We start from the raw sequence: 13,276 nt of genomic DNA, 5'->3' as shown, positions 1-13,276 counted from the left end.
CTTTTCAATCAAGCTTTTCAATTGCCACGTGCTTTGACTCGTTAGTGTTCTGTTTTAGTTTTCTGCTGTTTAATTAACCTTTCTTCGTGTATTTCTTCGCTTCTCCGGATCAGAGGAATATTTGTAAGTTTACTTTATGCTGTGTTTTTTCAATCAGTGCATCAGTGTCTTAGAAATATTGTGATTTATTTCCTTTCAGTCGAACCATTGTTTCTTTATTGTCATTGTCATTGCTGATCTTCAAATTTTGACTTCGAATGCGTTCGGATTACCTCTTGATCACTTCAATTGCAGTAAGCATTAAATGGAACCTTTTTTAATTGTCTACGATTTGGTGCTTACATTAGTTCGAAAATAAGGAATATGGATGAAGCTTCGAGCGTAGAGTCAACTCGTTCAACTCGCGACAGGCGACCTAATGTTACCCTCGACAACGATGGAATTAAGCATGAGAAGTCCCTTCAGTGTCGCAAAACAAGGAGTGCAGCAAAGGCACGCATCACCAGAAAAATCAAGGAACTGACGGAAAGCTTTACAAACCGTGAAAACGTTGCTGATGTTCGTAAATGGGCCCAGGAATTCGAAGAAATCGCCAAGAATTTCCGAGACGCCCACAACGCATACCACGCCACCCTCGAGGATGATTTCGAAATTCAAGACTCGCAGGAGTATTTCGAGTGCGAGAATCAACGGATCGTCAACTTTCAACGGACACTCGAAGAGTGGTTCTCAAGAGCGGAAAGTGAAATAAACCCGTATGACTCTGTCAGCAATACTGGGACCAGATCCCGTACACGCACATCGCGTTCCAAATCGTCGCATACAAGTCTGCGCTCTTTGGAAGCCGGATCGTCAGCCGCCAGTCCTCGAACAATTGCAGCGGCGAAAAGAGTATCGTTAACCGCCGAGGCAGCCGCTCTGCGCCAGCAACAAAGTTTGCAGGAAGAAGAGTTGAGGCTAAAGCAACAGCAAGAAGAGGCCAGATTGCGCCTCGAACAACGCAAACACTAACTCCAGCTCCAGACCGAAATTGCTAAGATGGAGGCTGAAGAGCGCATCTACGCTGTGGCCGAACAAGGAGACCATTACATTCAACAGCCATTCCCTGCGCAGAAACAGGACCTCTCACCGTTCTCGCCTCCTAGTCAGCCACGCCCATCAGCGCTTCGTGCCTCAGACCAATTCTCAGAAAGCGCGCAGGCCACTCCGGGCCTCATCAAGGTTCCGCAAAGGCCAAGGAGACCGGAAGAACTTCAACCAGATCCAGCAGTAATCAATCAACCTGTTAGCAAGCCAAAGATATTCTCACCTCAAGGAACTGTGTGGTCACCTGTAATCCCACTTAAACCCGAGCTCAATGACCACCACGTGGATCATGAGGGTATTAAACAAGAGCGAAGTCCATCTCCGGGTACTTCAGACGTTGGGGAAAAATTCGTGCGAGATATGATCGACATCCAGCGACAACAACAACGGCACAACGAGCAGCTTATGTATATGCAGCAATACCGCGACCAACACCTGCAACAGCTACTCGGACAGCATCAACAACTGTCCCTAACACTAACATTACCTCACGCTGAGGTGACGTTCGATGGAGACCCGGTTAACTACTGCAATTTTATACGTTCCTTCGAAAACCTTATCGAAGCTAAGACGAAAAGCAGCAGCACAAAGCTGTACTACCTCGTGCAATACACGTCTGGTGACGTCCAAGAGCTCATGCGAAGCTGTTTATCAATGCAACCGGATGAAGGCTATCGAGAAGCGCGCAGACCTCTAAAGGAAAGATATGGCCAGAGCTACAAAATCGCCTCTGCCTACGTTACTAGAGTCACGAACGGACCACCGATTAAGCATGAAGACGGCCAAGCACTTCAGAAGTTTTCCATCCTTCTCACTAGCTGCAAGAACACCCTAAGAGAGGTGGGCTACCTCAACAAGATAGAGAATCCAGACAGCATGCAGAAAGTTATAGAAAGGCTTCCCTTTCCGCTGAGGCAAAGATGGCGCGACGTTGCTGATGATATCACAAACAACAAGCACAGAGAAATTACTTTTGAGGACATCGCAAGCTCCGTTGAGTCAAAGGCGAGAGCCTTAAACCACCCAGTATTCGGAACCATCAACACTGAACGCAGAAACCAAGGACGAACTTCCAATGACTGCAGACCCCGACGCAGTGACAATTTTGCGACTCTGGGAGGCGAACCCGTCAGTGAGAACAATGAAAACAGGCGTGATATAGCGAAGGCCACGCCTAAATGCCATTTATGCAAGGAAAACCACTGGTTGACCCGCTGTCGCCAATTCAAGAAGCAGTCGGTGGACCAGAGACTAACGTTCGTTCGCAAACAAGGACTCTGCGAGAATTGCTTTCAACCTGGCCATAAAGTCCAATCCTGTCCGAAGAACAGCTATTGCAAAATTCCCACTTGCCGTACGAAACATTCGACGTTTCTCCATCCAAAATCGCCAGATCGCAACGTTGGGAACCTCCCCTCCAACGAAGGCCCAATTAACGAAGACGACAGAAGAGCGACTGGGAACAGCAATGACAGGGCGCACAATGCTTACGTCAATGGCGACAGTCAATGTGCTTCAACTGGGGCCGGCGTACCAACGATTGGCCTTCCTATCGTACCTGTTAAAGTCAGGGCCAGAAGTGCAGACCCCCCAGTTTTAACTTACGCCTTCTTGGATAGTGGATCGAACACGACATTCTGCAGTCAGCAACTCATGGAAATGTTAACTGTCGATGGCGAACAGACCACCCTCTCATTGACAACCTTGGGGAAGCACGATAGCGTGACGGAGTGCAAGGTCTTCAAGCTGGAAGTGTTCGACTTGAACGAACGGAACTTTGTTGAGCTCCCAACTGTCTTCTCGACCCCACAACTACCAGTTGGTAAAAACAGCATCCCGCAACAAGAGGACGTAAACAAGTATCCTTACCTCAAAGGCATTCAGCTGCCCAAGATTGACGCCCCCATTGGCCTGCTTATCGGAAATGATGTCCCGAAGGCTTTAGAACCTAAACAAGTAATAGCGAGTAACGACAAAGGCCCGTATGCAGTAAAAACAATATTCGGGTTGACACTCAATGGTCCTCTTGACCGAAAGGGAAATTCCCGTTGTACAGCGAACTTCATCAAGGCAGACGAGGAACTCAGCCAACAGTTCACAAGGTTCTGCAATCAAGAGTTCAGCGATTCAGCGTACGACAAGGACGCAGCGCCGTCCAAAGAAGATTCGCACGCCATTAGCATCATGCAGCAGTCCGTCAAACTGAAGTCAGGTCATTACGAAGTAGCCTTACCTTGGAGGAACACTCCACCTAACATGCTGAACAACCGACCCTTAGCAGAACACCGTTTGAAGTTGTTACGGAGAAGGCTGCTTAAGGACGAAGAGCTTCATTCAAAGTATTCTGCGTTCGTCGACGACTTGCTAAAGAATGACCATGCTCGCAAGGTGCCAGGAGACCGGCTAGACCGTCCTGTTGGCGCAGTGTGGTACCTACCTCACCATCCCGTCCTTAATGCGAACAAGCCGGGCAAAGTCCGTGTCGTTTTCGACTTTGCATCAAAATACCGGGGTACATCACTTAACGACCAACTTCTTCAGGGACCTGACCTTACAAACAACCTGGTTGGCGTTCTGACACGCTTCCGACAGGAACCTGTTGCTCTTATGGCCGACGTAGAGTCAATGTTTCACCAAGTACGTGTCAGTCCTAACGATTGTGACGCTCTTCGGTTCCTTTGGTGGCCAAACAATGACTTGAACAGTGAACCAGAAGTTTATCAGATGATGGTGCATCTCTTCGGTGCCACATCATCACCAAGCTGTGCTAACTTCGGTCTCCGGCGAACCGCAGAAGACAATTGCCAAGAATTTAGCAAGGAAGCGGTTGACAGCGTCAAGGACAACTTCTACGTCGACGACTGCCTCAAGTCAGTTCCATCCGAAACCGAAGCCATTGGTCTGGTGAACGAGCTCCGCACGCTACTCTCGAAGGGAGGGTTCCGCTTGACAAAATGGATCTCCAATTCCCGAAAGGTCATTGATTCTATTCCACTGTCCGAAAGAGCAGGCTCCGTGAAGGATCTTCTCCTCGATCAACTGTCAATTGAACGGGCCTTGGGAGTCAGATGGGATGTGGGGTCCGACACCTTTGGCTTCAAGATAAGTGTAAAGGACAGGCCTGCAACCAGACGAGTAATTCTATCTGTTGTCAGCTCCGTCTATGACCCGTTAGGATTTGCAGCTCCATTTATCCTGCCAGCGAAGGCGCTGCTTCAAGACCTATGTCGCAAAAATCTTGGATGGGATGAACCCATATCGGAGGAGGACCTCATACGCTGGAGAAATTGGCTCGAAGAGCTTCCCAGGCTCGAAGACCTTAGAGTCAACCGCTGTTTTAAGCCCATCAACTTCGGTGAAGTCGCCTCCAGTCAGCTACACCATTTCGCAGACGCTTCCCAGTTTGCATATGGTGCTGTAACCTATCTCCGCCTCACCAACAGTAAAGGTGACGTCCACTGCATCATTGGCAAGTCGCGGTTATCCCCGCTAAAGCAATTGACGATCCCTCGCCTCGAGCTCTCAGCAGCCGTAGTGGCAACGCGATTGGACAGAATGGTCTCGAAGGAAATCGGTATACCAGTCGATCAATCTAGCTTCTGGACAGATAGTACCTGTGTTTTGGGCTACATCGCCAATAAAGATAAGCGGTTTCACACTTTCGAGGCAAATCGTGTCGCTGCCATACAGGAAGTCACTTCACCTCCTCAATGGAAACACGTTGGCACTAAACAGAACCCTGCCGACGATGCCTCGCGTGGCCTCACAGCTGAAGCCTTGCTGAAGAACAAACGTTGGATACGAGGACCTGATTTCCTTTCTAAATCAGAAGATGCATGGCCAAGCCAACAGTGTTCGGTATCAATGGTTGCAGAGAACGACCCAGAGGTCAAGAGAGAATCACAAGTGCTTTCAACCAAGGCTGAGGCAGGGTCGACCCTTGCTCAATTCTTCGGACGCTCTTCCCAATGGCACCGCTTAAAGAAGTTTGTGGCAGGGATACTGCGTTACCGAGCTAACCTGAGAAGAGCTGTTGAACGCAGCAAGTCAGGACCCCTGCCGCTCAACAAGGCAGCAAGATTAGAGCCAATCACCGTAGAAGAAATGAACAAAGCTGAAAGAGAAATCCTGATACATGTTCAGAAGGAGAGTTTCATGGAAGAGATTGCCACTCTAAAGGTTGCAAGTGTGATAGTTGACAGGGCAGGCACCACCAAAGCCAAGAAACCTCGAGTCAAGAAATCTAGTAGAATCTTCAAGCTCGACCCTCAGTTGATGGACGGTCTACTACGTGTAGGCGGACGGCTCGAGAAGGCACCCATTAAGCTGGATGCAAAGCACCCAATAATTCTGCCGGCCTCACACCATGTTGTCCGTTTGATCATCAGGTTCTACCATAACGCTTCTGGACATTCTGGCACTGAACACGTACTCTCCATGATCAGAGAAAGATTCTGGATCGTGAAGGGAAGAGCTGCAGTGAAAAGGACCCTTCGAGACTGTTTCTGCTGCAGAAAGCGACAAGCACCAGTTGGAGAGCAGAAGATGGCAAACCTGCTGCAAGACAGGGTCACTCCAAACAAGCCCCCATTTACCGATGTTGGCGTTGACTGTTTTGGGCCCTTTTGGGTTCGACGCGGAAGGAGCCAAGCCAAGAGATATGGTGTGATCTTCACTTGTTTGACCGTACGTGCGATCCACATCGAGGTAGTTCACAGCTTGGACACAGATTCCTTTGTGAACTGCATGCGTCGTTTTATCGCTAGAAGGGGGCAGCCTGAACAGATTAGATCCGATAATGGCGGCAACTTTGTCCGGGGCGAAAAGGAGCTGCGAAATGCTATTGATTGGTGGAATCAGGAAGTCATCACGGAGTTCCTCTTGCAGAGAAATGTGCAGTAGATCTTCAATCCCCCAGCAGGTTCTCACCATGGTGGCGTGTGGGAGCGCTGCATCCGCACCATTCGAAAGGTGATGAGTGCCCTTTTAAAGGAGCAGGTCCTCGACGACGAAGGGCTTGCCACTCTCATGTGCGAGGTGGAATCAATAGTCAATGGCAGGCCCCTGACGAAGGTGTCCGACGATCCAAGTGACCTCGAGGCCCTTACACCAAATCACCTTCTTCTGCTACGGTCTGGTACTACACTGCCGCCTGGCATTTTCAGAAAGGAAGACGTCTATACCCGTCGGAGATGGCGACAAGTTCAGTATTTATCAGACGTTTTCTGGCGCAGGTGGCTCAAAGAGTATCTCCCTAGTTTGCAAGAAAGACAGAAGCGGACAAAATCAACAGTTAACTTCGAGGTTGGAGACGTCGTCCTTGTGGTAGACGAGAACTCTCCAAGGAATTCGTGGCCCCTCGGTCGTATCCAGGAAGTGAAACCGAACAAGGGGGGTGGATTAGTAAGGAGAGTAGCATTGAAGACCAAAACGTCAGTCCTGGAACGCCCCATCAATAAGATCGTTCTGCTGGAGGCGCCTCGACTACACGAGCGTAGCTAAGCACTGTGGATCTTGACGATGTCCCTCGCGGAAAAGTTGGTCTCCGACGTCAAAGGGAACACTTTCCTCCTGATATACCTGATTATCTTCTGATTTTGAACGAATTGACATTGATTGATTGGAATTTCTTTTGATCTTATTTGATTAGGAACTGTTTCCTCGACCGAAGCGTTAACGGTATAAAATAGCCACGTTTCAAAGGACTTTCTGTTGTTTATTGATGAGTCTTTCGAAACCTATGATTATAAACAGTTTATCAGGTTATATGAACAAAGTTCAAAGAAAACGAACCACAGATTTTACATACCCGATGGCCTCAGATGTCGACTTCGGGAGGAAGCTTGACGTACTAATGTTATTAACGGTGATTAACCTAATTAAGTAGCTATGACGTATCTAATTTCGTCGCGGACGAAACACTCCCCGCCTCCCGAAGGTATTGACCTAATTCTTAATTTACATTTCGTAAGTTAGTTTCATTTAATGTCCTTTGAATCTTCATCATCGTGGAAAGGAACCAGCACGATCAGACGCTGTACAGGTCGCTCGATTGTTGAATATCCTCGACCCTTGTATATACCAACTTTTTCATTCGGCGCTGGATTCTTGTACTGAATTGTAACTTTTCTGATCTTGCCATCTTTTCCGGGGTTAGCTGCTATGACGCGTCCGAGCTTCCATTTCCCCCTTATCTGGTTACTGTCTTGAATTAACACGATATCGCCGACCATGACATCACCTTTACAAGTATGCCATTTCTGGCGTACGAGCAAGCTTGGGAAATAGTCTCGTGTCCATCTGCTCCAGAATGCGTCAACAACGTTTTGTATGAAGTAAAAGCGCTTTCTGGGGTCTGCGCTTTCATTAAATGGCCCGTTAGGAACCTTTGTTGAAGAACGTCCTAACAAGATGTCATTCGGGCAGAGATATGCTCCGTCTTCAGGTGAAGTTGGATGACGACCGATCGGCCTCTCGTTGACTAAATTAGATACTTCGTAAACGACTGTCTGAAGTTCTGGAAATGTCATAACGCTCTGTCCGATCGCTGTAGTAATAGCTCGCTTTATCGATTTTATAAGGGCTTCTGATATTCCGTTCTGCCATGGTGCGTCCGCGGATGCGAATTCCCACTTTAATCCTTCGTTCACTCCAAATGTTTCGAGTTCTTTTAAGTTCCATTTCTTCGTCATATTCTGGAGTTCTTCACTAGCTGCTACCAACTGCGGACCGTTATCAGAGTATAGCTTTGCAGGATATCCTCTGAGGGATGTAAACCGTCTCAGCGCAAGTAGAAATGCCTCTGTACTGTAATCGCCTACCAAGTCAATATGAACTGCTCTTGTGCTCATACAGTTGAACAATACCCCATAACACTTTCCGATTGTTCGCTTCTTTACCTGGTCTCTTATTTTAAACGGTCCGAAAAGGTCGATGGCTGTACTATGCCAGGGTGGTGAGGGCATAAGTCTCTCTTCTGGAAGCTGTCCCATGACCTGCTTGTTGAGGTTTTCGTCCAGTTTCTTGCAAGTGACGCAGTTGTATCTAATAGACTTTACTATGTTATGAATCTGAGGAATCCAGAATCGTAATCGAATTTTGCTTACGGTCGTCGACACGCCATGGTGACCTTTTCGATGTATATGTTCCGCATAAAGCTTAGAGAAACGATGCTCACGAGGAATGAGGATCACTTCTCTCTTATCGTAGCTCAAGTGCACCCATTTGCCGGTCCGATGACCAACTACTATTACTCCATCTTCTCTGCGCTTTGGACACAAACGCTTATGTTTAGATTTTTTGACGTTTGTAAGCATTTTTCTTTGCGCATCAATGATCCAAAACCTTTCTGCTTTAGAAATATCGTCCGGCGTCAGGGTCTTTGTCGCATTCTTCAGACTAACTGGTTCTCTTGCGTACATGGCTAATACACGTGCTGTTACTCTTAACAGTTTGTTGTAACTTGAATGTCTGTTTATATCAATTCTTCTCGCGAGCGAGTCCTGTTCTGCAGCAAGTGTTGTTAATGCCCTTTTCATTGGTAACTCTGGGTGATGGACTACTTTACTTATTGGCCATTCTGATTCCGGGAGTTGTAGAAATCTAGGTCCCTTTTGCCAGTCGCTTTCGCTTTTGATATCGCTTGGTCGCTTACCTCGTGTTATCCAATCGGCGATGTTTTTATCACTCTCGACCCAATACCAGTCTTGGGGATTGGTACCTTCCTGTATCTCTCCGATGCGAGTAGCGGCGAATGTATTGTAGCCGTAAGATTCCTTTTGGATCATCCCGTGCACTATTTGAGAATCGACTATATGGTAGTATTTCGCAAACTTATAGCGGGATTCTTTGTCCAGAAAGTTTTTAAGCCTTTTGCTTAAGACTGCCGCGCAAAGTTCAATTCGATCGATCGATAATTTCCTGTTTGGCGAGAGTCGGTTCTTTGACATGATCAGTCTGGTTTCAAATTTGTTGTCCAGTAATGTCCACCTGATGTAAGCACATGCTCCGTAAGCGTTGTCTGACCCGTCACTGAATATGATAAGAGTCGGCAGACCGAGTGTACCTGATGGTTTGAGGCTTCTTGGAAATATAACTTGATCCATATTGCGCAGATCTTGGAAGAATACCAGCCAGTTAATCCTTTGCTTCTCAGGGACAGGGTCGTCCCAGCCGAGTTTCGTTTCTGTTGCCCAAAGCTGGCGCATCAAAATCTTCGCTCTTACCGTAACGGGAGCTGCTAGACCAAGAGGGTCATACACGCGGTTTATCTGTGAGAGGATAATCCTCTTCGTTATTTCGCCAGTAGTTGGGTTTTCTTTGATGCGTCCTTTGGCTTTCGTCAGAGTTAAGTCTATTCCCACTTTAAACCGGAATTGATCCTTGTCTGTACTCCAAATGACGCCGAGTACTTTCTCGGTTGATGAATTTTGCTGGTTGGGTTCTAAAGCCATTTCGTTTGCTGTTTTGTCGTTCGAATAGAACCAACCCTTCATCTTGAATCCGCCCTTGACTAGGACTGCCTCAATCTCATTAGTTAGTTGCTTAGCTTGTGCGTCGCTACGTACACTGTCTACAATGTCATCCATGTACGAGTTGGATATTACGGTATTCGCGGCTTGTGGATAATTCTCTTTTGATAGTTCCGCTGTCTTTCTCATGGCTACGGTCGCTATGGTACCCGAGGGTTTGTCTCCAAATGAAACTCTTTGTATAACGTACGTATCCGGATCCCTGCTTGTGTTCATGTCGCGCCATAGAAAACGATGCGTGTGTTGCTCTATAATCTTGGTCTTCACAGTGTGATACATCTTTTTCACATCTCCGATGAATCCAATTTCGTGTTCTCTGAATCGCACGAGGATTCCTACAAGATTATTTAACAGATCGGGACCCTTTGCCCAGTACTCGTTAAGGACGTGTCCCATATAGTTCGCGCTGCTGTTAAAGACGATCCTCACTGGAGTCGATTTCGAATCAGGCTTTAGAACATCGTGGTGGGAGATGTAGTGGATAGGGCCTTTATAATTCTCGAGCTCTTGCTTGCTTAGTTTTCTAGCTACTCCTCGTTCTACCATGTCCTCAACTTGATTTTGATAAACTCTGCTATGTTCGGGATTTCGCAATAATCTTCGCTCGGTGCTTAAGAGTCTTCCAAAGGCAGCTCTTTTGTTATCTGGCAGGTCGTGTGGGTCGCGAATCCAGGGATATTCAGCGATCCAGCATTTTTCCTGTTCGTTAAATTCAAGGCCTTTCTCGATGAGATGGAGCTCCCTTTCTTCTTTCAGAGTGTAGTCGCTGGTTCCAGGAGCGCATTTTCCGCATTTGCAGCCTCCGCAGCGCGGCGTGCAGCTAACACCTAATCTCTCGATATTGTAGAAATCGTCAATTTTGACTGCTTTTAGGTGGTTTGTACATGCGTCGAATGCTGATTTGTGGTTCTTCTCCCGAATGGAAGGGTGTGTCCCGCCTATACATCGTCCAAAACGATTCTTCAATAACATTAGGTGTTCGACATTTCTTTCTTTTACCGGGTGGAAGCCTGCGTAATCATACTCAATGAGGACGTCAACGGCGCCTTTCGGCCTAGTCACGTCGCCCCTTTGTATCTGGAGAGCGTCAAGTGCCTTATCCATGTTAACACTTTGAATGTCGGTGGTAATTTTGTCTATTTCGCAAACTTCCACAAGCGTCGTTTCGCCCTTGAGGTCAATGAGCGGCAATTTGTATTTTCTGGAACTTATATCTTCTCTTCCTTCCCTCCCACCTTCACGAGAGAGATTTCAAGTGGCGTTCCGCGCAGTCTTTCTTCCCGTGCTTTGTTGCGGGTTATGAGGCTAATGGATGATGCGTTGTCCCACAAGACGTTTGCATGTTCTCTAGAAGTTTTTATTTGTTGCAACTGGAGGATGCAGGTCTCATTACCCCCATGGCTGCATGCACTGGATATTGCGGATGCGCTTGGAGTCTCTGTCTGATCTTCTTCATGTAATGTGGGATGATGTTTCTTCTTACATTCATTGACGCGGCAATCCCTTTTAGAGCGGCAATTGCGTGATCGGTGACCGGTTCTGAGGCAGGAAAAACACGCACCTTTTTCTTTCAATGTCGACAGTCTTTCGCTTACTGTTTTATCGAGGTATACCCTACAATCCTTGGTAAGATGATTCGAGTTTTCGTGAACGACGCACTTGCTGTAAGTTCTCTGGCTGCGGCTGTCGTGTCTTTCATCCGCTGTGGCGTAATGGACAACTGCTTTCGTTATGGCTGGGCCCTGCGCCTGAATATCAGAACCGTCGTACTCGATAGCGCGTTTTTGCGTAAGTAAAAATTTGAGCAGGCTCGGAAACTTGTTGGTTTTGTCCACAGTGCTGTCGTCAGAACTTAATAGTTTAGCCCATTCTTTGCGTACGTCTGGCGGGAGTTTTCTCTCTATGATGCTTACTGAGCTCGTTGTGGTTATTTCTGCTTCCAAGCCAAGTCTCTTAAGGTCACGATATCCGTCTTCTATGATTTCTACCAGCTCCATGAATCGCTTGTTTTCGCCTTCGCGGATGGATCTTACGCGTCTTATCTCATTAATTATCGCGTCCGTGACTTTCGCTGGGTCCCCGTATTTTTCGTCGAGTCGCTTCCACATCTCGTCATCGTCGACGCTCTTTACGTGAGCTAAAGGTTCTTTTCCGAGACAGGAACGCAACGTGTAGGATAATGTATCTTCCGTAAGGTGCTGCATGACTTGTTTCTGGAAGTCTCTTTTGAAGGATGGATATTCTCTCAACTCTCCTTCAAATCGGGGCATTTTGATTTTCTCTAGTTGTAGGTGATTGCTCTTTTCTCCTTTGATCTGCGGCTGCAGTTCGCGTTCATGTTCGCCTACGAGGTGTGTTTCGAGTTTAGCGTTCATCTCGTTATACGTCGCTTGAGTAGCTTGGAGCCATTTAATTTCATTGGCTGCAGATTCTCGCGTAGATAAATCGAGTAGCGCGCTATTCGCTAGTTTGCATTCCGCGAAAGCTTCGTCAATCTGTTTCTGAAGTTTCTTCGCCGTAGACGGTTCTACTTTGTCCGCGTTGAGTGTGTGCGAAGCGCTTTGACAAGCTGTTTCAAATATGGCTCGCGCTGTTTCTCGTCTGATCATTGCTTGATCAAAGAATCGTTCCCTTTGCTCGCGTTCTTTGTTCGCCTTATCCCTTTGTTCCGTTTCCGCGCGCGCTCTCATTTGTACGTCCGCTATGTGGTTAATAAAGTTAATCTTAGCTTTTGTCGCTTCGGTGAACTCCTCCTGTACTTTGTTGATCCATGTTTCGGCGGCTTCTAGCTCGGCGTCGTCTGATAAAAGCATCGAGTAGAGATCGTGCTTTGTTTCCAGGACGTTCCATGCTTCCAGGAATTGAGCGTAGTTGTTTTCCACGAGTTCGTGATTGCTGGCTGATGAGATGGACTTCAGGAGTTCGTTCCTTTTTCTGGTGAATCTTGATTTGGCGACGCGACGGACGGTCTTGGCTTCTTCTGCCATCGCGCTGATGAACGGGTTTCGAATGTTTCCTCGACCGAAGCGTTAACGGTATAAAATAGCCACGTTTCAAAGGACTTTCTGTTGTTTATTGATGAGTCTTTCGAAACCTATGATTATAAACAGTTTATCAGGTTATATGAACAAAGTTCAAAGAAAACGAACCACAGATTTTACATACCCGATGGCCTCAGATGTCGACTTCGGGAGGAAGCTTGCCGTACTAATGTTATTAACGGTGATTAACCTAATTAAGTAGCTATGACGTATCTAATTTCGTCGCGGACGAAACAGGAAGAATTTCTTAAGTTTATTTTGTCGTTTGAATCATTCAACTTTGTATAAATGCCTAATTGTCGCATTTAGGGGCCGGTATGTTAGATTCAAACTTCTCTATCTGTTTATTTGTTTTTTCCGCACGTGATCGTTACTCTATCTTATTTACGCGCGTGTGACATTGCGTTACATCATGACGCATTGATGTATGTGGATCACTTTTCAATCAAGCTTTTCAATTGCCACGTGCTTTGACTCGTTAGTGTTCTGTTTTAGTTTTCTGCTGTTTAATTAACCTTTCTTCGTGTATTTCTTCGCTTCTCCGGATCAGAGGAATATTTGTAAGTTTACTTTATGCTGTGTTTTTTCAATCAGTGCATCAGTGTCTTAGAAATATTG

The 13,276-nt window shown here is 46.8% G+C and overlaps 4 protein-coding genes across 4 annotated transcripts; 2 read left to right on the top strand and 2 right to left on the bottom strand.

The window, feature by feature from the left end:
- Positions 1 to 1,038: 1,038 nt before the first annotated feature.
- On the top strand, positions 1,039 to 5,988 carry LOC137973745 (uncharacterized). The gene has a single exon (XM_068820633.1). The coding sequence runs from the start codon at positions 1,039 to 1,041 to the stop codon at positions 5,986 to 5,988; it is 4,950 nt and encodes a 1,649-aa protein (XP_068676734.1).
- A 72-nt stretch (positions 5,989 to 6,060) lies between these two features.
- On the top strand, positions 6,061 to 6,588 carry LOC137973738 (uncharacterized). The gene has a single exon (XM_068820621.1). It carries the CDS (start codon positions 6,061 to 6,063, stop codon positions 6,586 to 6,588), a length of 528 nt encoding a protein of 175 aa, XP_068676722.1.
- Positions 6,589 to 7,064: 476 nt separating this feature from the next.
- On the bottom strand, positions 7,065 to 10,721 carry LOC137973728 (uncharacterized). The gene has a single exon (XM_068820608.1). It carries the CDS (start codon positions 10,719 to 10,721, stop codon positions 7,065 to 7,067), a length of 3,657 nt encoding a protein of 1,218 aa, XP_068676709.1.
- A 104-nt stretch (positions 10,722 to 10,825) lies between these two features.
- On the bottom strand, positions 10,826 to 12,604 carry LOC137973718 (uncharacterized). Its single transcript, XM_068820599.1, has one exon. The coding sequence runs from the start codon at positions 12,602 to 12,604 to the stop codon at positions 10,826 to 10,828; it is 1,779 nt and encodes a 592-aa protein (XP_068676700.1).
- Between the last annotated feature and the right edge of the window lie 672 nt (positions 12,605 to 13,276).

The sequence above is a fragment of the Montipora foliosa genome, chromosome 1 (genome assembly GCF_036669935.1).
Source record: "Montipora foliosa isolate CH-2021 chromosome 1, ASM3666993v2, whole genome shotgun sequence".
Classification (NCBI taxonomy): domain Eukaryota; kingdom Metazoa; phylum Cnidaria; class Anthozoa; order Scleractinia; family Acroporidae; genus Montipora; species Montipora foliosa.
This window is presented reverse-complemented; position numbering and strand designations above follow the sequence as displayed.

Excerpts from the sequence above, each read along its gene's own strand:
- LOC137973718 (XM_068820599.1), bottom strand. The coding sequence starts at position 12,604 with ATGGCAGAAGAAGCCAAGACCGTCCGTCGCGTCGCCAAATCAAGATTC.
- LOC137973728 (XM_068820608.1), bottom strand. The coding sequence starts at position 10,721 with ATGGATAAGGCACTTGACGCTCTCCAGATACAAAGGGGCGACGTGACT.
- LOC137973745 (XM_068820633.1), top strand. The coding sequence starts at position 1,039 with ATGGAGGCTGAAGAGCGCATCTACGCTGTGGCCGAACAAGGAGACCAT.
- LOC137973738 (XM_068820621.1), top strand. The coding sequence starts at position 6,061 with ATGAGTGCCCTTTTAAAGGAGCAGGTCCTCGACGACGAAGGGCTTGCC.